This window comes from Anopheles coluzzii, chromosome 3 (genome assembly GCF_943734685.1).
Source record: "Anopheles coluzzii chromosome 3, AcolN3, whole genome shotgun sequence".
NCBI classification, from domain to species: domain Eukaryota; kingdom Metazoa; phylum Arthropoda; class Insecta; order Diptera; family Culicidae; genus Anopheles; species Anopheles coluzzii.
Window position 1 is genome coordinate 17,998,494 of NC_064671.1, and position 27,075 is coordinate 18,025,568.

The following is a 27,075-nucleotide window of genomic DNA, read 5'->3' on the forward strand; positions in this document are numbered from 1 at the left end:
ATTACGTAACGCAGCATCCTTCCTCATTTGAATAAAAAAAGATTGAAAATTCCTTTAGCTCTTGATCCAATAAGCTCTTGGTTTCATAGGTTTCATTGGTTATTTTTGTTTTTCAATTAGAAATTAGTTTTGAGATTAAAATTAAACTAAATTCTATCTATCATTTCTTTTTTTGGACCACAAAATGCCAAGTAACAGTCAGGAGTTTTTAAAGCATATATCCATTACTTCTTTTTCTTCTTTTTCTTCATCCGCTTTTATTGCAATAATGATCTCAGCCTTCGTGCCAGCCAACACAGGCTTTAGAGACTTATTAAGTCTACGTGACCGGACGGTCAGTAATTGCTATCAATAACGGTCGATACGAGGCTTGAACCCACGACGAAGGTAATTTATTGTAAATTCCTGTCATATATGAAAAATGTCACCATCATCATGTGTTTCACACGAGATTGATAAAATGGTATACGCTATATGTAATTTTAAAAGGCTTTCGTTTTAATTTAATGTAATGTAACGTAATCTAACGATACTACCCTCTCCGAGTGGTTGGTTTTTCCTAGTCTTCTTTTGCGCGATTTAGTTACATTTCGGTGGCGGTCTAGAAGCGAGAATCATCAATTAATTGCACGCGGTGCGCGTTCGTGCAAAAAAACGCTTTTTCTGTTTTACGGTGCTAGAGGTGGGGGTAAGAAAAAAAGGAAGAGTGAAATAGATTGGCTAGCGTATGTTTTTTTCTCGTTTTTTGTGAGTTTTTTTTTCAGTTCAGTTGAAACGGAAGATAATTTTCATCCACCGAAGGTCATCAAATAGCTCCATCTCTAGTCAGCCGGACGGTGGCGTGCGTTCGTGCGGCCCGTTGAACGACCTGCTTGGATAATAAATATATGTTTCACCCGAGAGAAGGAGAGGCAAACCCATCCACAACCGCCAACCACATGCGGGGCGCGAAGCGGTATAAAGAAGGCGGAAGATAGAGGAAGGATGCACGCACGCAGAATGCGCGACAGCATCCATTTCGCGCATCGTGTTGCGCACCGTCGATTGCAAAGGTGTCCAACACATGGCACAACTAAACGTGGGCAGACAGTCTAACTGGTGTACACCAGCGATCATCGCGAGCAGGTGGTCGGGCATGGCGAGGGGAGTTTTGGGTGGTAACGGCGCAGACTTGGATGCGCAAACGCAAAACACGGTGCGCCAGTTTGACTGCTTAGACGCACGATGCGCGTAGGAGCAGAAGGGCAGTAGGCAATAAAAGAAAAAAAAAACGAATCCTGCACCTTTTCATTGGCGAGGGTTGTAGTGGTGGTGTACGTTCGAGTAAACTGAAAACAGTGGACCGAAGTTTTCACTTTCGCAACTAATACACCAAACAGCGGCACCGAACAGCGTTCGTTTGCGTGTGGCGGCGATTTCGGTAGCAAAGTTTTCCAACTGGCCAAAAATATCACACTCGTCACACCCCGCCGTAGTCGGAGAAGACACACGAAGCATCAACAAAAAAAAAAGGTTTGCCTTTATACTCCTTTCACCCTTCCGCTTCACACACTCGGGAGGGCTGCCACAAAACCGTTCTCCGTGAGCGTATCTGAATCTGGTTCTAAAATAGGATCAATGCCAAAAAACTGAACCATACCACCGTACCCAGCCGTGCGCGATCGTGTGCGGCGTCCGCGGATCGTCATGGTGAGCTTTTCCTCTGGGCGCTTCCTTCCCCGATCCTATCCGCCCAAACTACGCACTACGCGAAGGGTGTTGGGCCTGTGTCAATGTACGGCTGTAGCAAAGGGACAAACACGATGCTACACGGTGCCAAGCAAAGGTCGGTCGAATGGGACGGTTTTGAGGGGAAAACCTTCACCCGATGTACCGGGGAAGGGGTGGGATGTAGGGGCTGGGAGGAGTGGACATGTTAACCGTTGACAAGGGGCCCATCCTTTGCGGCAGCCGGAGCATTGCGAGCGCCGCAAGGTGATGTGTAAAATTGGGAAAACACCCAAACCCATGTAACACAGAATCGTAGTGTTAGTGTAGCAGCAGAGCAGTTAGTAGTAGTAGTACACTGTGGCCAAGAATGAGCCGAACGCGGAGGAGACCGGGAGCAGCACGGACCGAAAAGGGAAAACCCACGATTTCCGAGCGCCGATCGACGGTCGCGCACTCGGAAAAACTGGCCAGTGTGAGTTGGACGATGGAACGCGTAACGTCTAAGCTCTGTGACTGATAGAACGACCCTTTTGGTACTTAGTAGCTCACTCTCTAGAAGCTCCGTCGCTCTTCTAAGTAGGCGCTTAAGTACTCCGAAAGTTCCCAGAAAAAGTGAGCAGGAACTGCTAACGGGAAGCAAGTTATTTTCAGATAGTTTCGTGATTGTGTGTGTGTCTCGGTGGGGGCACGGTGTATTATAATTTATTCTCATCTAAACCAAGTGTTTGCTACCGCTTAGGTTTGACGGCTCTCTTAGAGTGCCGTTGTAAATTAATTGTGCAATAGTAGTGAGGCTTTTAGAGTGATCGATGACATCACAAGGAAGGAGATAGAGGGAAGGAAGCTACCCTAAGATCAGAAGAGCATCAGGATCCATCTCATCCGAACGGCAAGAGTAAGCAACAGCTATTAGCTTAAGTAACAGTTACTAAGTCGAAAAGTCGAAATCGAAACGTAATTAGCTACCTGTGTGGAAATCGAAGTTGACGCCGGCACCGAAGTAAGAAAAAGAGTGATTACACTGTGAACGTGCGCGGGTTGGTTGAAGAACACCCGGCTACTTTGATCAGATCGTTAGTAACTACGGTTAGTTAAATTGGATGGTGCAACTGGATGATCACTGACAGTGCTGTGTGTTTGTGTGTGCCTGTGTCTATGAGTGTATATAAGTGAGAAGGTGCGTGAGTGTTTGTGTGTGTAAGTCAACGGCTAGTACGTGTGTCCTTTGAGAAGGATCTCAACTAGAGGTAGCTGTAGAAGCGAACTCCTGTCAGCAGCAGCGGATACATCGACGACAACAGCACCATGGACAGATCAAGGTTTGTAGGAATACTATTTTCATTGAATGGCTAGGTTAGATAAATGAGAGCGTTTAAACGCATGCCCGGCCTCATATGTCGCAACATCATCCTTCGTGTCCAACTTCCTCCCAACGGGTACGCCTTTGGCACGAAGCCTTTTAATGCCAAGGTTGACACAGCCGGTACTGCACTGCACCGGTGTTCGCACGCACGGTTCTACATACCTTCGTGCTGTTTTGGCCCAATATATCGAACCATTCAATCCACATCGGTGTTGTGCGTACCGGTAAAGATTGACCATCATTTTTGGGTTTGGTTTTCGGCGAAAAGATCTGCGTCTTCTTCAACAATGTGTGGTGTAGAACACTTACATCGCACCTTAGCATGCACGATAGAACAGTGGTTGATTTTCTTGCATTTCGGACAAAAAAGCCAAAATGTCAGGCCTGAAAAAAAGCCGAGCACGGGTGTTGGAGATGGCAAAACATGCGATTATCATGAACACACTATACCCACACACAGGCAAACGCCCCATCAGTGGTGTTCTACTGAGGGGAATAGTAGTCTAGCAGACAAGTGTCGAAGTGTTTGTCGGGGTGCGCTATATTTAGCACTTTCCGTCGTGGATCACAAGATGTCTTCTACACCGAGCGGATTCGAAGCGCGCGTACGAATCTTGCCATGTCTCTTTTTTTATTTGTCAACCGGGCCGCGATCGCTTGGGGGGTTTTTTGTGCGCCCCGGTTGATTTAGTTGGCCGTAAAAAAATATTCGAAAGCTAGAGGAAACCATGAGAAAATAATAAAATTAATAATTTGTAAAGGAAAATCCATTAATCCTTTAGCTAAGCAAACGCGAGATAGGTCGGTATTCTTGTTGAGAAGGAATGGAAAAGTTAACTTCCGGACATGATGGATGTAGGTAAAATCTTATGAAAAGCAAAAGAAATGACTCAATATTTGTGTATTCTGGAGACTTCTCGAACGAAGTGTTTATTTTGAAACAGTCGAGACAGCCTTGCCAAAGAAAGCAAAGAAAAGTTTTGTCTTGATGTAGTATAATCAATATTTACCTAAAGTTCAAGGGTATGTAGGAAGCTTAACGACAAAGCTGAAGGTACTTTGTGTGTGTTTGTAGGTTGTTCTAAATAGTTTTTACCGTGTTTGAAACCGACGAATCAAAGATCTTGAAGTGATCGAATCTTCTTCAAAGATCAAATCTTCATGAAGTGACAAAACCCTAGTAAGATCATAACTGTGTTCCTCTAAACGATCTTACACTGGATTACAGAATTTATGTGTAACCAATACTCTGGATAGTATAGTCAAATCCTTGCTCTAGGTGAGAACTGATCGAGATCTAGAAGTTTAATATTCAATAGATTGGTCCAACATTAAACAAGATTTTAGAAAATCGCAGTTTTAAAATGATCTTCAAATGAAATGAACTCCACATGAAACAACCCACATGAAATAATCAAATGATTCAAAATTAGTTTGCATATAACCAACCATACAAGTTTACAACTTCAGTGCTCTTACCTAAGCTACAGAAATCACCTTTCACGATAAGAACTCACTATTATCTTACCTCCAACACCTCATCAACAGCCTCTCCCTATTTAGCAGAGATGCCTCAGTGTGCATAAGGCGATAGTTTCGTTTGTTCCTTTCCTTAGATAAGTGTGATCTTGTTTGTTATGAAAGGTGATCTGGCATATGTGTAACGTGTGGGACAGGCAGATAGTACACACAAGAAACGGACAGACAGCTGGTATTTACTGTTCTTCCTGGGCCCCAACAGACCATGCATTCTGCGTCGCAACTGCGAGCTGACTTGCGCGGAATGTTTTCGATAGTTTCAGGTGGTCTGCTGTCCGACTCAAACGATTGTCACGCATAGCTAACAAGGGAGACGAAAGGAAAAAAGACGGTCAGTGGCCCTTTCATTGTTAGATTCTGCCCGGTCCCGTGTGTATTATGGCGTAGTGCATTCCACCAGATAATTCATTCTGACCTCGCGCACCGTGTGTTTACTCTATTTGTCATCTTCAAACAACAAGCACCGAAAAGGAGCAGCACACGTTCCAAAGCAGTTGATTCAGCCAATTGACAGTAAAATTTATTCCTCGCATGTAAAATGTTTCTTTGTGCGCTATAAATGCATCGATGAATCAGTGCGCTTTTAATAACCGAATCCGACCGAATCCGATCCAATTTTATCCACCAGAGAACAAAGTGCAAAATGCGTTGGTGACGATGATGTGTGTTGCCTTGTGGACATATGTTCGTTAATAGGCACAAACGTGTGTACTGGTGCCGTCACCGCAGCAGCGGCTTACTAGATTTCGCCTTAAGTAGTCTTTCGCCCACCTGTGCGTGTTGCGAGATGGAACGCACGTGGTAGGAAACGGTGCGATCACCATGTGACATATGCAATTAGGTGCACAAATTGAACGGTTACAGGGCGCTTGGTGGTAACGGATAGATGTTATTAGGCGTAATATAGCTGGTGCACGCATACGGATATTATTTATTTCCGAGTGCAAATGAGTGGGCAGGAAGTGTTGGAATTACAGTAAAGGCTGTGTCTAATCTGCCGCCTTTTCAAGATAAATTGCTCATGTACTATAAACATTTATCTCTCAGATAAGGTGAATTTCTTTGAATAGGTTATGAGGTGTGGGCTTTGGATGCTTTAGAGCTTAATCATTAATATTAGTTCACCGAAATATTCACAATTGCGATCAAAGGTTGAGGATTGATTAAACATAAGAATTATTGGATACTCCATGGCCACACGTTCAGTTTGTTTTCTCCCCCTGGATAGATATTTCTTGAAGGTGTACATAGATCCTTTCAACCTTCACCGTCAAGAGACTTCACTGTACTTAAAGTGCGTTGTGTCCCGTGATTAGAACATGAAGCTCTTGTTCAGCAAAAGTTTCGTAGTTCAGTACAACTCAACCTAAACACACAACAACAATCGCTCATTCAAACAAGGTCCAACGCTGTAAACATCAAGAAATCACGAGATCAGTGACATCTTCCTAACACACTTCCTTCCCTAACTTCTTCCCTACCGTACATCGACTGTAGGGCCTCGACCATGGCAAGGTGGCGTTTTTGATGTGGCAACGCACTCGGTAGGGATTAAAAATAAGCACCATCTTTCTTTCTACACCCCTCTAAAAAACACGCACTGTCCACTCACATACAGAACGCCAGCAATCTTGCGTTCGGCTAGGCGTTCGATGTCCAATTCGGAAGATTGATGGTACCAACAGGTTTTGGCAGATTTTCTCAAGCTATACTTTTTTTGTTAAATGTGCTCTCTCACCGTGCGTCTGGTTTGACTATCATCTACGCGGCTGTGCGACCGCGAGTTCGGAAAATTTTGGTTAGATCTGACTTTTAATACTCCCGCGCCACGATCCGGCAAGATTTACCGCACAGACAGCCGCGCAGATCATTCAGATGATGTGTGTGAGTGTGTGCAATACTCAAAGGCAGCTCTTTCTTTTTACTCAAATCGTAACATCTGCGAGGGGTTGTCTTTTTGTTGATAACTTTCATCACTCCTCAAAAGTGTGGATGATCGAAAATAGCCATGATTCAATCGCGTCATCTTCCGCCTTCCATCTGTGCCGGGTGCTAGCGTACTCGGCGCTAACATGCTGGCCGCACGGCCCTGCCAAAACCAGCTGACACTTTCGATTTTCCCGGAAGTTGTTGGGACAACTGTGGCGAAGACTGTGACCGTTTCGGCACGGTAAAGCTTGAGCTTGAGCAATAAACAATATTCGCCCGTCCCGTCCGTGACCGCCAAGCCCAAGGGTGAGCGCTGTTACGCGCACGTAACCGTTTTCCGCTAGCTTACAAACCGGTGTCACCGTCGGTGTGCCGAAGGTGTCGAAGATCTTGGGAAGATGTCGTTAAGCAGTGCTTACACCATCCGTCTATCCACCACTAGCAACCTTTTCCGCTTGGGGTGGGTTCGTGCGCGCTTAGGTGAAGGTGTGGTCACGAGTCGTTCCGAAGAGGTGGTGGGAAGGGTTACGAAGAAGAGTTTTCCTCACCCATGTTGTTTTCTTTCGCACATAGCAAAAACAAAACTGGCGAATTCATGCGCAAAACAGGCTCTCGGACGCACGCACGCACGCACGGACGGACGGACGGGACAGATAGGCACTGAAAGCTGACTTGTGGATAGATTTTCCATACGCAAGCAGGTGCTGCGCCTGTTGTTGAGTGCCCGGTTGGGCAGGTTTTATGGTGTTTTAGTCGTCTGGTCGGTCGTGATCGTGCTTTTTGCTATGTGCATTACGGTCAGTTCCGGTGTACGACTGGGTATTGCTGAATCAGGAAGTTCCACATCAACCTGATCCTCTCGCAAAACGCCTTATGGGAAACAACAGGAACGGTTCCCTGCGGGCGTTTCGTAGTCAGAGAGCTTTCTTTTCAGGGTGGAAATTAATGGATTTCAAATTATATGATTACTTCAATTTATGATTGTTGATTAATCGGCATAACGTTGTAGGTCTTGGGATGATAGACTCTTTCATAACGATTTGCTGTTAACATTGCTTTGCCAGATTGTGAAGATGAATGCTATTATATGCATTTTTTAACGACGAAAACAAGCTATAAGCTGTCAATTGAACATGAAAGAGTCTATAAATGGAAAGTCTGTCTATGCTGTATGAACATTGGTCCCGATGGAAATCAAAATCTAGTGTTGAGCGACTCTTGCTCTAACAAAAGTTGGCAAATCTGAATAAGATATTTTAGATATTTATCTTTTAAGACGTTCCATAGTAAGTTAAATTTACTATTTTAAGTAACATGACCATTATTTATAGAATTGAAAATGCTTCTCATATATTGTTGCATTTTTTATGTTATATATGAATTTAAGGCAATTCAATTACCATTACATTTGTCACTAAAAGCAATGAGAATACTGAAACGTTGTATTGCATCCTAAAAGAAAAAATATTGAATTCGTCAACTATTTAAACGAATGTAGTATGAGTATTAATAGTACCAACATTAAAATTATCTTTTCATTCGATCCACCGCATTTGGCAACATAAGCTTTAAGCAATTTTGAAAGACGACAATCTAAAATTTATCATTTACCATTTATAGTATTTTATTTTGTAGAAAAGCGTTGAAAACGAGTTGGAGGGTAGAATATCCTTTCATTTCGTATCAAAGCTTAATATTTTGATAAGTATATTGTATAAAAAAATCAAGAGTAAACGAAAAGCTATACATAAGCCTCCAATCGATCAACAATTGGATCAATGGATCATTTGATTCTTATCTGGAGATTTTAAGCTTTATTTTAAGATTTTTTTCTAAGACAAGTAACTTTATTGTCCAAAACTCATTTAAATTTGTGTGAATTCTAACATATTCTTTTAACATCACGTGGTATATTGACTTCTACAGCACCGTATATGGCTCAATTTCCATCCGAACTGAGTTGCAGAAATGAGTGGTCTTCCACAACTAAATATTACTCACATAAAGTCTTCAGCCCTTTCTAAAGGGTTTGGTTAACTTTCGAACCAATTACGGTTGATGTACGAAAAGCAGAAGAAGTAGTGTAACTCAATTGTTTATGTTTCTTAAGCAATATAATTTACGATCAGTTCTTTATTGCTGTTACCTTTCTTGATTTCCTTTCGCTTGCGCGTACAAAACACTACTCCCGCTTGCTACAAGTGAACGTTACTGCGTCGTGTGTTAGATAAGTAGAAGATCGGCGTTTTAAATAACATTTATTTCTAACGATGCCTAATCAAACGACAGCAGCAAGCAGCGACGAGCTGCTCTTTCGTAACGTGTCGACTCTATGGGCCAGTGTTATACTCACCTTACGAGACACACTTTATGGTGGACGAGCATCCCATCTTTAGCGTTTTGTAACACGCACTGCACTTGGCTTGCAGGTACCGGTATACCATTTTGCCTGGCCCATCTGCCACCCCGGGTTTCCGTATCGGCGGTGGAGCCTAACATGACCCGAGCGATCTCCTTTTACTTGACCACTCCACCCCACGCATGCAGCTTCAATTGCATCTCGGCCGCCAGACCCCCGGGTCCGGTTTATGACTCTCGGGCGCACTTAACGTTTATCACTTTCTTCGGTGTTTCGGTGTTTGTGGCTGCATTTCCCCGCCAGCCCCCGTCAGCGAGCTCTGTAAGAGGGCAGGGAAAGAGGGTTTGCTGGTGAAACAACCGTTTACGAGGTCTACAGTGGGGATGGTAGAAATTAATCGATCTCGCCCAGTTCTCCCTTGCGTGCCCAGTGGGTGCAGAAGGCTTCGGTAGCCCGCTGCCTTGCGTTACATCTTAAGGTCAGGCACCAGCGAGAGAGCGAGCCTTTACAAACCAGTTCTCAAGAGAGAGATAGAGAGATAGAGTGGGAGCTTGACTTCGGAAGAAGCCGGCAAAACGGAGATCAACTAACAACGGGCAGCAGCAACAGCAGCGAAAACAAAAATGCATCTCAGCAAATGTCTTCCCTTCCAGTGTGCAGCACGACGACGCACAGCCCTAGTCGGTGTCTCAGGACAGATCGCAACTCACAGTCGTCCGCAACGAGTCGTCCCAGGCAGACGTCAAGCACGGAGAGGTTTTTTTTTACTTCGTATCGCACGCAAAGCTTAGGTCCTGCAGTCAGTTGAAGTTGTCAAACGGCAGAGATTGTGTTCTCCCTAATTTGTTTGCTAACGACAGTGTGACGCAAATTATCAGCGTGTTATGCGTGAAAGTGCTGCCAGACATTCGGAGCGTTCCTGGTGTGTTCTGCAACGCGTTTCTTGAACTCTTCCCTACACGAGGGTGGGTTCGGGGTCATTAGTTGCCGTGTGCATGTTCCTATATGTGTGCTTGTGTGCGTGTGTGTGTTCTTCTGTGTCCTGATGTCATTCACCACGATTCGATCCCTTTCGCCGCACGATATCAATCGACAAACGTGTTGACGCAACCACGAACGCCTGAGATCTGCTGAGACTCTGGGACGTTTTGTTGCCCACGCGAAGCTCGGTGCTGTGTGCTGTTTTGTTTGTGTTTGTAAAGGTGTCTGCGCAGAACTTGCCCGTGCGTGCAGTGCTCTGCAGCCAGCCGTAATGGCAACGATTACAACAATTACGAAAAGTGGTCCCGGTCCGGCACCGGCCGTTCCCACGACGCCACAGTTCAAGAGCCATGTGTACTCGAAGTACCGCGAGCTGCTCGGCTCGTACAATGGCAAGGCGAACGAAATACTGCAGACGTATCCGGCGTACCGCGTCCGGGAGGATACGGGATTTGGCCTCGGTGGGGAAAAGTGAGTAATTCGATTTCAGCCTGCCTGGGTCGGGGTTGGTGAGATGACCCTCGGGTGTGGTGTCGTATTTTTATTGTACACTTAAGAAACCATTAAGATCGATGACTGGCTGACGTTTACCGACGATCACGATCGAGCGTTGTGAATGGGAGTTATGGAGTTTCTAGTAGTTAGGTGGTGGAGAGTAAAGTGTGATCATTCAACGTTAAATGTTAAATATTTCAAGATTCTTTGTGGTCAAAAGACTATTAGCATGGTAACCAATGTATCAAGAAGACAATAATTGTGTATAAAAGACAGTTGACCTCTTGCCAATCCAGATGTGTTATGATTCAGTGTCTGTGGAATTTCCTGCATTGCGTCGTTGGCTCCAAAACCAAACCTTGCAAACCATGTTTACATAACGAATTTTGAAGCGAAAAAAAGGAAGAGCTTTAAATCAACAATCTCCCCGAAGGCTACCGGCTGCCACAATTTGTGCGATCGTTCCAGCAGCAAATCATCAACAACAACGATCGTTCATTGTATACACTCCAACACGAATCGAGACGAGACACGATCGAGATAAAACTAACCTCCATAAAACCCACATTTCTCACTTCGCCTGAATCTCCCGGGCAAATGTTTTGAAGCTTTAGATACCATTAGAAGCATCATTTTTTGAAGTCACATTTGAATTTATGTGTTGTTCCGGGTCCCCCGGTTAGGTGTGCGCGCGTGCGCCCGCTGTCGTACGCACGCACGCAGTTTCCGCCATATGTTTTTGAAGGTTCACGCGGGAACCAGTACGAGAATAATCAGCTAAAGGGTGACCACAAATTGCGGCCACGTTTCATTGACAGTTCCATTTACGGCGTCGAGAGCCGTCGAGTGACAGCGGCGATCAAAGGGTACAGGCAGGCGTCTAGGCCTCCGCTGACGCCGTTTGCTAAAAACAGCGTCGGAGCGTCATCGATAGTGGCGCCAGCCGATCTCCGGCACCGACGTGAGCTATATGAGCGTTTTGCCTAAGTGTCGCGCGCGCTCTGGTGTGCTCGTTCCAAGCGTGATGGCGTCAGGGCCACGAGTTTGCTTATGGATTTACTTCCTCCAATGCTGGTCATTGCCAGAGTCGGCTCGGAAGATCGGCAGAGTAGGTGCTGCAGCTGGGGAAGTGGCCGGAGGGGGAGATTATGATGATGAATTACACAAATCACAAGCTGGCAGTAACATTTAGCACAACAGCTGGTGGTGTAAATGTGTGCGCACGAGAGGTTAGTGGCTATTGGTGCAGTTTTGCAAAACGTTGCGTGCAACCATACTGCAACAAAGTCATCTTCACACTTGCTCGCTTTGAGGCACGAGATTGCGGCCCCAGTCTTGGCTTACTTTCACAGCACACACAGCTGGAAGTGGGACGGAAATGTCGTCGGTTCTCCTCGCGAGAGATCGCGCAGTAAGCAGCTTACTTTTCGCTGGATAGGCTTAGGCTGAGAACTTGTTTGAGGTTGGGCCCGGTTTTGGGACCGGTTGAAATTGGCCGCGCTGACTGAGCAGACTGGCCATTTCTTTATCCTGATTTGTGTGAGTGTGTGTGTGTGTGTGTGTTTATATTTGCCGTATCAAACGGCACGCAAGGAGACGATCACGCGCCTTTAAGCCTACCTCCGTGTTGATCGTGTCTTTCGCGTTCAAAGCAGTCAGAAAACGGCCGGAAGCGTAGGTGTACAACGCTGGTGGACATTGAATTGAAACCTCTGCTCTGGCTTGTAAGGGAACGGTCTAGAGAAAAGTGTGGTTAGAGGAACCACTTTCGGTGATGTATTTTTAAAACTCATGAGTTTTTCCCCCAAACTTTTCCTTAAGGTTGTACATGTACAGCGAGGGCGACACACGTTTCTTGGGGACACCGGACACCGATCGTCCTGTGAGGGTGTGGAGACGACCCGGTAAATGGCGACCCGCGAATGCTTAGATTTCAAGGTTAATCGCAGATTGTTTATACTACTTGGCGAGAGATTGTCATGTCACTTGCCCTGCTGCTGCTAATGGTACGCGGAAGCCCTGGGGCGGATGGTAGAATAAAGGGAGATGCTATGGGTGCGGATTGTGTTACGGGGCCCAGCGGGGACGAACGTGTTGAACTTGAACGGAACGGGGCCAGGAATTTGCCATCGGATAGTCGGGATCGGGGCGACCCGCTAACAGGGCAACATAAATAGTGTCACACGGGTCTAAACGAGTGTAAACATTGATGATGGACGATGGTTTTGTGCCGTTGCCTTTGAGTATGGATGGTTAGGGGTGTTTTTTATCTCTTGTTTAAACGACCGCGTACAGTTTTGTGTGTATGTGTCATATGAATAATTGGTCACAAATGCATTGCTCTCGATGTTTATTTACAGACAAGTGTGCAGCCGATATGAGTTGAAGGAGTCAATTTAAATGTTTATTTAAAATTTTAGTGTGTTTTTAGGACACTGTTACATATTGTACTCTAGTATGGATTGAAATTCCTCGAGCAGAAGACTTACTTTTCCTGTTATAAGCTACCTCGCGATCGTGATCGCGACTTTCCCTTAGGACCTGTTTAAGCTGCAATTTAAGGCTTGTTCATCTTTGATCTTGATTTGATCAATCCATTGAAACGTAGTTGATGTAGCGTATTAATGTGTAAGAGCGTTTTTAATTTTTCTCGTCATATTATGCGATTAATCAGTGAAATGACATGACAGTTACGGTTAAAATTTATATGATTTAGCTCTATTTAGATCAATTTGTCTCCTTGTTTTGGTGTTAAAATACTGCAATTAATTATATCAACTGCGCTTTTCCATGTCCATGAATTATTTCTTCTATTTATGATTTTCCTTTTGCTTTTTCTCATTGTTATTGTTGTTGTTTTGTCTTTTACATTGTTTTCCTATTACAAGTGTTTTCTTTTTGTGTTATCTTTCTTTTTTTCAATGTTATTTGTGATGTTTTCATTTTATCATTTTTAATTTAATACATTTTTAATTTTCTCTATGATTCCTTCATTTTCTGGGTTTTCGCAAGAACTTGTTTGACAATTTAATCCGGTTAAATATAATAGAAAATTATTCATTGTTCTAGGAGAACGATTCAGAATGGAATCGAACCTTGTCCGGCATACGCTGTTGTTTGTTTCAAAAATTATTTAATTTAATTCCTTCTCGCTAAAAAGAAAACATAATTTATGGCCACATTTTTAACGCTCCGCTGTTTCGCCACTGAAACGCATCAACTTCCGAACACCTTTTTCCGAACAATGGGTCCCTTGTAGCAGGCGCTATTCTCACACCTTAAAATTCTTTCACTCGCCACCGCCAGTCTCCCATGCTGCTGCTCCCCGGAACAACAGCAGCGCCAACAGCCCCACTCGCCACTTGGGAGCAATCTTTTGGCGAAGAAGAGGAAAGGCATTTAAATCGTCCCAAATTAGTTACACCGGGTCTGTCCGCCGTGACGCTCTTTGCCACACAAACACACGCACACACTCTGGGAAACCGACAAGAACGATTGCATCGTATAAGGGAATTAAATGCATTCCCATACTGGGCCCCGTGGCATGAGTCATGGTTTAAATATTGAACCTGTTTTTCTTCGGCCCCGCTAGGGTTTATGTGCTGCCGCCCCCAACCCGGGGTTCGTTCGCGGTCCGGTTTTACACCGCAGCGGTGTGCCGTTGCCCGTTGCAGCTAAACTAATTTGGCCGTTGGACGATTTTTTTTTCGGACCAGACAACAGTCGAGGAATGGTGGCCAGGGGCGGAAGTATATTTACACGTATTTGTATATTGCATCCGTGACTAGAATCGTTTGCTTCGTTACCGGACCGACTAGCTTGCTTTAGGCAGCCGCTCATTTTACTGCCCATTAGTCATCCCACGCCGGTTCAAAAGGTCACGGGGCGTATGAAAGCGTTGCTTGCGCTGGATTGGAGCAGTTTCGCTACTTTCTCTAGTGCACACCGGGACGTCAATCATCACCCGGCCAGATAATGATATCCTTAGGCCGGTCTAACGAGGAAGTAAAAGGGAAGCTTCAAAAGCCGGCAGGTCGCTCTGTGTTGGTAGCAATTGATGGGTTTAGAGAAAATTTCACTTTTTCTTAACACTAAAACTCCATTGAAAGCAATGGCAAAACGATAGAAGAAAAACAACTCCTAAACCGTACCACTCGATCGCGCCACAAAGTAGTGCAGCCGGCGCGCGGACCACACACTCTAAAACGGCCCCCTATAACGTTTGGCGGCTCCGTACGCAGGCGCACAAAGGCGCCCTGTGCACCCCTTTTCCGAAGCACGAGTGAAATGAATTAACGATCGACAGGGCCGCTATTTGACACCGTTTTGGTATGCACCGTCTTCTCCCCGGTTCCCGGTTTTTTGCTCGATCGTTTATTTGTTATTTTGCAGTCAGCCAAACCAATCGGGGTGGAATGCAATCGGAGCATTGGCGGGTACAGGAATGAAAAAGGGATCGGTCTATTTATAAACCGGTGGCCCTCACCGTCCTGGCGCGTTACTCATGGTCTAAACATTTCGCACGCCGTTAAGGATCGGGGGGCCGCCACAGTGCGCGGGGGTAGAAAAGGGAAACCCAGTGGCGTGCTGGTTCGTTCAATCGGGAAAAGGGTGCCCGCCGTTCGATTTGCGTGGGGATTTGGGGGTTTGGGAAGGATGGAATGGGAATGGAAAGTTTTCCAAAGAAAATGAACTTGAACTCGTGGAAAGTTCGAAGCGCGCGTTAGGGTGTGTGTTAGTTTTGGTTTGTTTGGTGGACGTTGTTGTTTTGCCCAGCTCGCGGTTACTTAAATAGAACTGTTTTCCTGCTGGCACCTGATGATGATGTTGATGATGATGGTCGACCCACGATCGTTAGAATGCTTGCGCTGTGTTATTTACGCTCCAGTAAATGTGTGGTGAACATGTGTATGTGTGTATGCAGGTGTATATTTTGAATGTCTGTACCAGTCTGTAACAAGAGGAAATGATTTGTCTGGTGATTTTTTTATAAAACATTTTTCCTCAGTTAAGATAGCACGTTTCATATGTATTTATTTTTCAAAAAAGTCCAAATAATCTTGCAATAACTTGCGGAGAGGATGCTTTATTTATGGTTGTAGTTAGTTACACATTAATTAATTTCATTCAAATCAGCAGAACTACGGCTTTTGTAGCATGCCATTAAACATCATTTAGTGAGGCCTAATAATTGATGGTTTAGCATACACAGCATGCGTTTGCTTTGGGTCCAACGTATACTTTCCATTTTATTGACCAAATATTGAAAAGACAGTTAATGATACATTTCCAATGGGAATTGGATGGTTATAAATTTATTTATTTTATCATTTTATCCGCAATTGATGGAAGCCATGTGTAGCCTGAGCTGTTGTTAAATAATAAAATGAATGAATGGTCACGACTTACTAATTGACATTCCATTTGAATGCGGCCTAGTCGTTCTTATTGAATAAAAAGAAGGCATGTTTTATTTTTAACATTCGTAGAGAGTTTGTACAACATAATGACAATCATAATCCAGCTTGGAGTTGTTATAAATATTCATTTTCTTATCAATACGTTGTGTTCAAATTAGTTCAGGAAAGTAATACAAATTTTACCCCTACTTGTTATTTCATATCATATTTTACAAGAATTTAAGAACTAAATAGTATTTAGATGTGAATAAGTAGTCTAGGATGTGTTTGGTAGTACGATAAACACTCCAAAGAACAAGTCGATACCAAGAAAAGCCACATGATGCCTATTCCAACAGAGCAATATTTAGAGATGACTAAGGACTTAAATGGCGATAAAATAAAGATTTTTTGCAAAGTTAGTCACTGGCATATGAAGTATAAAGCATCAACCAATACGTAATGTTACAACAAGCAACAAGTCAAATGAAACATTTAGAATGAACGAGATAGTTATCTTCAAACTATTGTACACTAGTGTCTGAAGAACTGAAAATGTAAATTTACTGAAAAAGCTTCAGTTTTATATACATTACTGTACAACATTGAGTATTACTTATCATATGTATTATTTACTTCTTTTACTCCTTACAATGCACAACAAACACGCTTAAAAGTTCAGCTTTACGTGACCTCTAATAATTGAATTACTTGCATATCAGGATCAACAACAAGCACAACGAATTGTTTCAAAATTGAATCGCTGTACCTTCAGTGGCGTTTTCTAATCACTAAAATGACATTGCCTATTTTTACACTATTAAACTTAACATTAAAACCGCAAAGTGCATTTTTATGTGCTCATTTAACACTCCATGCAAATTACTGTCCTAATAAAAAGGCTTAATGACAAATGGCGCCCACTTTTTATCTCGCCAACGCTCCATCGGTACTTGTAGTTTCAATAAAGCTAAGTAATTTCGCTCTTTCAAGAGCGAAAGCCAATTAACCCAATTATACTCGATCCCGCTGGGACTTGCCATCTTGATTCTCTGAAGTCTCCAATGCAATTTCATTCAACAAAGTGAAATGCATTAACGTATAATACGTACAACACCCACAACAAAAAAAAACAAAAAAATAACTTGGAACAAAACAATCGTTAGCTTAATTTTAGCATGATGCGATTAATTCCCCCCCACTCCACGACAACGGGACAATCCCCGTCGAGGGGCAGGGATGCAATCAGGAAGATCTTCCCCACGGTAAGCGAATACTTTTCGCCACGTTTTAGTGCATCATAAATTACGAACCAGTTCAAACGGGGCATGTGATCCGCGCTGCATTACCCTTGTCGCGTTCACAAGGTGCCGAGACATACCGTCGCGAAGCTACTAGCGATAAAAGCCTATCCTACTTTTGTCACGCTTCTTCCGTCTTTTCCTAACATTTCCTGACGTCGGGAGGTGGTGTGACGTGCTAAAGTGACAAGAAACAAAAACAAAAAATGCATAAATAGAAACCAAAATTATCGCACCATACGCAGATGCACTCGAGCGGTCCGACCCACTCGGTTCCTGAAGCAACTCGGAAATGGTTGATCGGGTCAGGCGCAAAATTGCACTACAAGAAAATGGCTATTTTTGTGTTGCTTTCATCCCGAGCGGCAGACTAATGGCGCCCCGGTGTGAATGTCGGTTCAGTAATTTGAGTAGGAAGGGCGCCCTCTTCTAGCACGTGTTGAGTGGTGTTCCGCTAGTGTCAGGCAGGTTCCGCTCAGAAGGAAGATCCGGCGGCAAGTTGACAGCGATGCAGTGTCATACAGTGTCAGAATGACCTACCAACATTCTGGTCGGGAGGACATTTGAGTAGGTTTGTGTTCCTTTGCGTAAAACACAAAAACGTAAACCATCCTCGCCCGCCCGACACCCAAAATCCCAGATGGACGTGCAAATGTCGGATGTTTTTTTTTGTTCGTTTTCGCACCGATGATGATGTACGCAACACCGATGACCGATATTTCTGTTCGGTCACGCACCGCACGCGCATCGCGGAACCACTTAACCTAATTGTTGCGATCGAGTCGATGATAGCTACAAGGTAACGCCGATCCGCACCCGGGCGAAAGACGGGCCGTGGGTGCTTTGCAACTGGCTATGATGGATGATCGTGGCGGAGGTTTTTTTCTGTCGGTTTTTTGTCCCAAACGGAGATCTGTACAAAACCTGTGTGACAAAAATTAATGCAATCTTTTACGGTGTATGTGTCCGCCCGGCTACAGTACACAAAGTGTCGGCATGAAGTTCAACAACACCAGAATAAACATGTCAGCGGGTCGATTTGAGGGAGCGACTAAACTTTACGCCTACCACAAAACAGCAGCAGGGCCGTACGAAAACGGGCGGTAGAACACTGTTACTGTGTGGTCTGAAAGCGTGAAAATTGGGTCAAATTTTAATGTACACCAGATGGCTTGGGGTCCAGCTTTGAATGAATATGAATTAGGGTAATTTTAAATTTATTTTGTATGTGTTGTTAGATTTTAACGTTAATTATTCAACACAGTGAAGGCTCTCTAAGGAGAGTCTCGAATGAATCTGTAGCTTGGAGAGATATTCTTAGATTTTGAGGTTCGATATCGAGTCGATCTGATACGAAGATCTATCTAGGGATTCTAAACGAAATTGCGTTTGTTTTGGAGATAAATGCGTCGGCTTAAATATTTAAACACTTGTTAAATAAACCATCTTCTAGCTTATGCATTTTTATAAAAAAATACATACTTCAAAATATTACTTGCTTAAGATTACATTAAAATAAGTACCCTTATTTTAGTTCTTAATTCATTTCCGAAAAGTTCCTGTGGTTATCATGCGATTTCTGTATCTTCTTTTACTATTTGGCGTAACGTCCTACGCGGACACGCTGACCTATACAGGTTTTCGAAAAAGGTGTGGTTAGTAATTGAATTAATCAACAAAAGCGACAAAACTGTATGTAGAATGATGCAATACTTGTTGAAGATACTGTACAAAACAGAGACTTCACTGTATATTAATCAACAGAGCTCTATTTCTAATGACAAGTGACTCCAAAACGGCTCACATACACGCCTCAATTTCCACACAACTCGTCGCTCGTCTTTGTTAGATTTATAAATAGCTCCCTGTTCCACCAGCGTTGACCAACACCAATGGTAGATTTTCCATTTTTCATCCTTAAATTTCTGGCCAAAAGAAAACCCTCCTGGCCGTGCTAAATGGGTCAATGCAAAGTGTCTGTTTTTCCATTCATTTTCTGAGAAATTTCAAAAAACCACACTGCCCGAAAACAGATCGAACGCGATGCCAGGAGGCGTTTTCGCGTTGCTGTGTTGGTTTATGCGTTTGTGGCAAAGCGCGCACATGCGGCGTATAAATAAACGAACCGCTGTTTATGTTGATCTCATCTTCCCTTTTTTTCAAATGCGTGTGCTTGCCATTTTTTAAAACATTATTTTCTACTGTTTTCTTTTTCTTTTTCTTTTTTTTTCATTGAAACAGCTACGGTGGACCCCCGCAGTCGACGATCGGCAACTCGGCCCGCCGGATACAGGCACAGCTGCCGGCGGAACCGCCGGCCTGCGTACAGAATGCGATGATGCGGCGGGACAAGCAGCCGTTCACCTACACACCGGGCGGCATCGATCTGTCCCAGATCAAATCGCCCCGCATGGCGAAGCGGATATCGCGCAACGCCAACTCGGAAGGTGTCACCGGCCAGCCCAAAGTGTCGCCATTGGCACAGGTAATGGATGGTCGTCTGCGGAATGTCTGCAGAATAATCATGTAACGCGTCCGCCTTCCCACAGAACAATGGCTCCAGCTACAGCAGCAATGGCACTAGCAGCAGCAACGGCAACACCAGCTCCGTCTCACCGGCGGCAACGCTCGGTGCGGCGGCCATGGGTATGCCGTTTCAGGTATTTCCTACGGGACCACCGGCACCTCCGCCACCGCCACCGCCAACGGGCCGCGTACTGCCCTCGAACGGTGGCAATCGATCGATCCCGCCACCACCACCGCCGCCCGGTCCGGCCCAGCCCACCGCCAGCAGCTCGGACGCTCGCAAATCCCCCCGACCACAGAGCTTCGAGCCGCCGCCGATGGGCATGCGGCCGGAAATAAAGATCCCCCCGAACCCGATGGCCGCGTTGCGCAAAGCGCCACGACCCCAGCCGAAGAATGACTTCTGGATCGAGGAGTACCGGCGGGAGAAGCAGCAGGACGAGCGGCCGCAACAGATTCCACGGCCCGTTCCGCCCAGCTACAGCTACACCAACCGAGATCTGGACGACGAAGGTAAACGGCACGCGATCCTCGCTCATGATCTTCAACTTTTCCTTCTCCAAGTAGAAAGCATCACTTTGAGTGTTTTTGTTACTAACCGGTTTGTTTTTTGTTGCACCATTCTTTGGTTGCGCCATTTTGTACAATCGCTATCATTCCAGTTGCTAAAAACACATTCAATCGCACCGACGAGCTCACGGTCCGCGGGGACCACCCATTGGCACAGCACCACCACCGCTCACCCAGCCCATCCAATCTAACTGTACCGCACGAGAGCGGGTCGCGCGGCTCATCGTCGATCAAAACGCCGCCCGTGTACGGGCAGAGTCCGGTGCCGGCCAACCTTCCACCACCGATCACCCCGACCAAAGTGTCCGCCCATCCGCCCGCCACCAAAGACTCGCCACCACCACCACCACCACCCGTTCGCCCCAAACCATCCCTTTCGCCTGTGTCCACGAGTAATCAGTACAGTGGCAGTACCACATCAACACCACTACACCAGCCGGGGGGCGGCAGCGCTGGCAAGGAACAGACGGCAGGCGTCAAGGCCGCAGCTGCGCCTCCACCGCCGCCACCACCACCACATGCATCATCCGCATCATCGTCACACAAAGACACAGCTCAGTCGTCCGGTGTGTCCCCATCCGTGTCATCCGCCTCATCCTCCGGCTCCCCTAATCAGTCCCCAACATCGGCCAAACCGACTAGCACGCAGCGGCCGGCGGCACAGGCCCTTGGCTCGCTCTACATACCGCCCATACACGAGGTGTTTGCCAATAGTAAGCAAAGTCTCTTAACCCAAGCGAGTCCGCCATGGATGTCGTCCCGGCACAATAGCCTCAAGGAGCAGCCCGAATGGGTACACAAGGACGAGCAGGACTCGACCACCAACACGAACGCCACTCAGTCACCGGAACAGTCGGTCGAACAGGAGCAGTCATCGAAACCACCGGCCTCATCTACATCCGGGTCGCCGCGGGCGCCCAGTGTCGCGAAGGAGAGTGTCGCCGCCACTAGTAAACCGGTTGATTCTATCGTCACAGCACCGACCGCGGTGTCGGCTAGGCAGGCCGTACCGTCGCAACCGCTCACACCGAACAGCAACCGCTCGGCAGCACCGGCGGCCGATGTGTCCAACCCGGTCCAGCACCAGCAGACTGGTACGGCGTCGGGGCAGCAGCAGCAACAGCAGTACGGAAGCCAGCAGCAGCAGCAGCAGCAGCAAACGGGTCGGGCCACCGGGGGCCTCCCAGCAGCGGGTACCGTGTCCAGCACGGTTACCATGCCCGTGAACCGTGGCTATCCACAGCAAGCACCAGTGTACGCGCAGGCACAACCCGTGTACTCCACTCAGTCGCCGGCAGGAACGCAAAAGGTAGGTGAAGATATTCAATTTAGGGAAAATTGCAATAAAGCTGTTAGGGAAAGAGTTACAATATGCACAAGAGCCATTTTTGAATTACGAAACATACGATTTGATCATATTGGACCCCTTTCAAGGATTTTGGATAAATTTTAGTCTTGTCTATCCTTGCATACTGCATGGGAATATCCACCCAAATACCAGTTTTATGGAGTCAGTGAAAGAATGGGCAATACCACTTGCTAAAAGAACTGGCTAAGACTTCAAACTGATTCATGGTTGTGAGACGCTTCCTTGATAATTTTTTATGGGAAGTGAATTTATGAAATATGTCATATATCATATGACATATTATGGAAATTGGACTCTATGGCACCCTATTTGGTCAGGCTCCTTCGAAATTACTATTGGATTTGTCCAACAATCGTGCCATAGAGTCCAATTCCCATCACAAAAAGTTCATTTCACGTAAGAAGGAGTCAATAAAGTGTCCCACAGCTATGAGAACTCCTGTCAAATCCTGTATTCCTGCTTTGAACAAGAATATTACACAAATGGGAAACCTGGAGAGATAGACGCAATAAGGGTAGAGATGGGTACAATTGGCAAAAATCCATACTCAATTCCGATCTGACTCCAACGGTTTCGGAACCAACTCCGGAATGTAGGACCGACCTCCATTACCCGGAGCTGCCCGGAGTTGTCCGAGGTCGAAGATAGAATCGGAGTTGGAGTCATCTGGACTCGGAGTCGGTCGGAATCGGAGTTCAACTGAGTTGACTGGAGTCGGAATCCAGACAACTCCGACTCCAGACAGCTCCGACTCCGTCCTTCATAGCTAAATTTTTGCGGTCCCAATGTACAGTCGTCAACCCGCACGACTTAATAACATGGCCATCATGGGCTCAAATCTCTTATGAACCGTCCTCCCGTAGCAAGAATCGACTCTCCGGCATTGTGGGAATGAATACAGGCTCGAAAGCGTGTATGGACTTACATGTCCCTGTAGGACGTTTACGCCAAATAGAAGAAGAAGTTAAATTTCGAACGGATGAATATATAACTATGTGTGTGTCTGTATTACGTTAAGTTGAGTAAAACTGTATAGCTCTAAGTGGCAGCATCTTCTATCATATGTAAGTGAGCATCTGAAGGATGATCTAGATATGATTCGAATTACATTTGATCTTAAAGAAGTCTACCAAATTATCATTCATTACATCACTTTAACTCTCATACAAAGTACTTCTAGAACACGATTTATTCTATGAATCTTCATTGTGCTTCTTCCCCGCAGGAACGTATCATACCGATACAGATCGAAAAGTCTCCGGTACAGGCGCCCGTCACTGCTCCGACGTTTGCACCGCCGCCCTACTACAGCCCCAGCGCTCAGTACGGTCCGGCCAGCGCGCAGAGCAGCATGCAGTCCCCGATCGCGGTCGGATTTGCGACCCCGCACAGTGGTAACGACAGTGACGATTGATTCGCCTTCTCGCTCTCCTACTCGTACGCTAACTCGACCCCTTTTGATTCCGATTTTCACGCAGGATTCACAACACCAACCGCCATGTTTACCAATCCGAACCATTTCGTGAACCAAGGCTACAACAACATCAGCTACCCGCCGACGCCGACCGGGCAGCCTCATCCGCACTACCAGCACCATCAGCACTATGCGCCACCACAAACGCCACCGATGCATCATCCGATGCATCCGCAGGCCCAGCAGCAGCGCATGCAGCAGTCCACACCGACCCAGCAGGGCCAGCAGGTGACAAATGTGCGCATCGTACCGATCAAGGTGGAAAGCGGTAGCGACCACACCACTGTCCGCGGACCACTGTCCAACACGCCGGCCATCATTCAAAGGTAATTAGCCGGTACACTTCCTCCTAGTAGCGGTCGTGTTGCAGGGAACATACTGGCAAATTCTAAATAACCAACGGCAAGCGTGTTTTATGCAAATTACTCTCTATCTCTCTCGCTCTCTTCTACTACTAAAATAAGTCTTTTGATTCCTCTTCTTCTTTGTCTTTCTATTCCTTTTGTTTTTTTTTTTCTACGGCGTGTGCAAATTTCTATTCCCCAAAATGTGATTATTTCTTGCGTGTGTATTTGCGTATGATTTTGTAACCTACCGTATGCCGTACGCATAAACGTCTGCTCACTGCACCGGCAAATGCGCAACAACAACGACCACAACAACCACCACCACCACCACCAAAAACCTCTCAATAAAACGACCCCTAATCCGAGTGCTGCCCTTCGTCTACCAAAAACCGCCCTCCGCTCCTCCCCTCTTCCCCTCCGCGTGCTGTTCGGGCGTGATGCTGCTCAATGGTGCGATGCAGTGGCGATCGTAGCTACGTCATTCACGATATCCCGCTAGAGGCTAAGCTTCGCTTTCTTAAAAATAGACTCAGGTACAGGAGCACGACACGCACCAGCGTGATTCGAATGCATGGCAAAGAAGCGCGCCCGCCAATGTTGGCCGTCATAAAGAGTGTGTTTTTGCAATTTTCGCAATTTTACGTGACGGTGGCAGCGGCTGCATACGCGGCGCAAACGTTTTGCAAAGCGAGTGTGAAACATCGTTACTTGTTTCTAAATCCGTTTTGCAGAAAAAACACACCTTTTTCACAGTTCTGCAAAACTGTTTCCCCCTTCATCTTTGCTATGCTGGTTTGGTTTATTGTTTTCGTTTTAAACATTGTTCCATTTTTGTTTTCGCTCGATTGTGTTTCCTGTTGTGTGTTTTGTAATATTTCGGATTTACTTGTTGCATGCGCTAAGAAGCATGGCTCAAACAGTTCCAGTTGGCATGGAGGAATTGTTACATTGAATGTGTTACGTTTGGCCTTAGTCCTTGGACTAATACAAGGCTTTTCACTGTTTATCACAAAAGCAGGATTAAAAAAAAACGGTGTAATCACATTGAGTCCTTATTTATTTGACCAATTTCATTCGTCTGACCCTCATCGTAATAACATCTCACAGTCAATGTTGTCTCCCAGCTGCTCAACCATTATATAATTGAAGGCAGCGCTAAAACCACTGGGAAATACAGATGAAAAACGACGGAAAACCCCGCCAACCATATCAAATGACGGCACATGGTGGTCACTCAGAAAGGATGGGAAATAGACGCCATTAAACCTGTTACCTAACCTCTCGCCCGTGGGGAAGTGTTTTATTTATATGTAAATGTGCATTATGTGTTTTGTTTTTACTGTTTCGTCGGTTATTTGATGATTTTAATTTGACCAGACACTTCGTCTCCGTACTGAGCTGTTTACAATCGACGATTGTTTCGGTGTAGATCTTAGCGATTCTTTTGAGAAGATTCTTTATGTGTCATCGGAAATCATTACAACTGATTAGTTCAATAATGCACATTTTTCAGCTATTTTTATATTTGTCTATATATTATATGTCTATTTTATATATCTTTGAAGAGTTTTGAATCACAATAGATAACATATTAAACGATGTAGAAGAGTCATTATCATCGTATTCTAATATCAGAAGACTCATTGTAAGGATGCGTTCCATAAGTGATACAACTAGGTCCAATAACTAGGCTCTTTGTGACGTGATGTCATAATTTGTAGTTCATGAAGTTCAAGACAGAAAATTAAAAAAGTATGTCAATTGTATCCCTAGTCAAGGAGATAATCCCTGAAGGCTTTAAGAACACATTAATCGTCGTTAAACGTTCTTAATTGTTTGTTTTGCTATCGTTTTTATAAATCAATGTTGAAACGGTTTTTGTTGATTATATTTCTGTTTTTGCGTTATACTATCACTCGTTTGCGCCTGGATTATTACTTCAATTACGTTACTGATCGTTCATTTTACAAACTATTCTTAAATGTGTTCGTCTCTAACACCGTCACTCTTTGCTCTCCTTCCAGCGATCCTCGAAGCAGCAGCAACGCTCAGTCATGGAATGGCAACAATGCACCGAACCAGTCGCGTTCGTTCCGGGTGCTGCAGCAAATCACGGACACGCTGGACGAAGCCGAGGCCGAAAAGAATGCCAAGGAACAGTCTAATAATCAGAGCGATCAAGCCGACGGTGCCAAGCAGCAGTACAGTCGCTCGACCGCTCAACAGCAAGATGCAGCCGAAGGACAGCTGCGTCGATTACAGCTCAGCAACGAAGATAAAGCGTTGATGAATAGAGTAAAAAATCAAGGTAAGTACAGCTGCGGGAGCACACGCGTCCCGCGGTGCCGTCGATGCTAACCACCACGTTGTGGCGATGTTATAACATTTCGTGTACTTTCATTTATGATTTCGTCGTGTCGTGTATGGCTGTGTGTTGCACTTTCCTGTGTCTTGCTCGCTCTCCCTCTCTCCACCAGTCGACGGAGAGGTGTATTTCCATAACGAAGAAGATCCACGCTATCGCGGTGCCGCCATACCGTCCAAAGCGTTCAGGTATCTGCAGAACATGACCGACAGTGGTCAGGCTGCGAACCAAAGCAACAACGGTACGGATGAGATGTGTCCTCCTTGTTTTTGTTTGTTTGTTTGTACATTGTAGTTTATTTGATGCGCATTGGCGAATGTTTTGTTTAGCTTTTGTGCAAGTGCGCTTAAGTAGAGCTGGTTTATGTTGTTTAGTTTTCTGTGTTTCCTTTTTTGTTTTGTTTACCGTTTATTGTAGGTTTATGTTTGTAGATATTTTATTCTTATTCCTTTTTATTTATATTTTGTAAATATTTTTTTTGGTGTTTGGAGTTTTAAATTTAAATTACGATGTTTTGTTTACTCTTATTTACTCATCTGCTCGTGTTATTTGATATCAATGCTAATTGAAGTCCGTTTGTCTGCAGGCTCTGGAAATCGTGCGCAACAGATGTTCAACAAAGCAAACTACAACGATTCAGGTAAGATTAACTGAAACAACAGTATGTGTGTCTCGCTTGTAACACTATCTCACTTGTAATGAATTTCTACAGATGGAGATACGCAACAATCGCAGCAGTACGTGCCGCCGAGCGAACAGAAGGTGGAGGAACCAAAGAAGTACACCGGCGGTTCCATCCCGAGCCGCTCGTTCAAGATGCTCCAGGCAATGACGGACGCACCAGGTAAGTGATACCAGTTCTTGCGATACTTTTACTACTATTTCATATACTGAGTAAAATATGAGGCTTTGGAACGCAAGTGTGTGTGTGTGTGGCCCTGCCAAACTCCAAAAAGGTTCAATCTCGTGCCCAGTTCCGGTCCACATCAAGGGATCACACGCGCACGACACACACTGCATAGCCATCTTCAATAGGAATAATCCCATCTCCAAGGAACTTTAATCTGACATAACTGATTTTTTTTTCTTTAATTCAACTTCATTAACTTGGTGTGGCCTCTTTTTTTTCTCTTTAAACAAAACAAACACCTCCCAGACCCATCTTTCTATTCGGTGTTGTTTGATCATTAAATTGCAAAGAACCCCGCCATGCTCTTCTCAACCAATTCTCAAAACTTACACACAGTAACCAAGCGCACGTCCTTCCGGGAGTGTGCATTTTCGTTCTTCATCTTGCTCGTGGTTAGGTCTTGACTGAGACATTTCGGCATGTTGCAAGAGACGATTC

The 27,075-nt window shown here is 45.2% G+C and overlaps 1 protein-coding gene across 8 annotated transcripts in view; it reads left to right on the forward strand.

Moving 5' to 3' along the window:
• The first annotated feature begins 2,082 nt into the window (after positions 1–2,082).
• LOC120960230 (uncharacterized) overlaps positions 2,083–27,075 on the forward strand; it is a 35,292-nt gene continuing 10,299 nt past the window's right edge. For 4 of the 8 annotated variants that reach the window (XM_040384294.2, XM_040384291.2, XM_040384293.2 and 1 more), the window contains exons 1-11: positions 9,324–10,352; positions 19,318–19,561; positions 19,626–20,115; positions 20,265–21,481; positions 22,767–22,935; positions 23,020–23,341; positions 23,824–23,895; positions 25,387–25,670; positions 25,840–25,968; positions 26,314–26,367; positions 26,440–26,571. In XM_040384294.2, the coding sequence (XP_040240228.2) occupies positions 10,153–10,352; positions 19,318–19,561; positions 19,626–20,115; positions 20,265–21,481; positions 22,767–22,935; positions 23,020–23,341; positions 23,824–23,895; positions 25,387–25,670; positions 25,840–25,968; positions 26,314–26,367; positions 26,440–26,571 (3,313 nt within the window). In that variant the 5' untranslated portion in view covers positions 9,324–10,152. Of the gene's footprint in view, positions 3,030–9,152; positions 10,353–19,317; positions 19,562–19,625; positions 20,116–20,264; positions 21,482–22,766; positions 22,936–23,019; positions 23,342–23,823; positions 23,896–25,386; positions 25,671–25,839; positions 25,969–26,313; positions 26,368–26,439; positions 26,572–27,075 lie in introns of those variants that run through there. The other 4 variants (XM_040384297.2, XM_049610473.1, XM_040384296.2 and 1 more) reach the window with 4 other exon arrangements.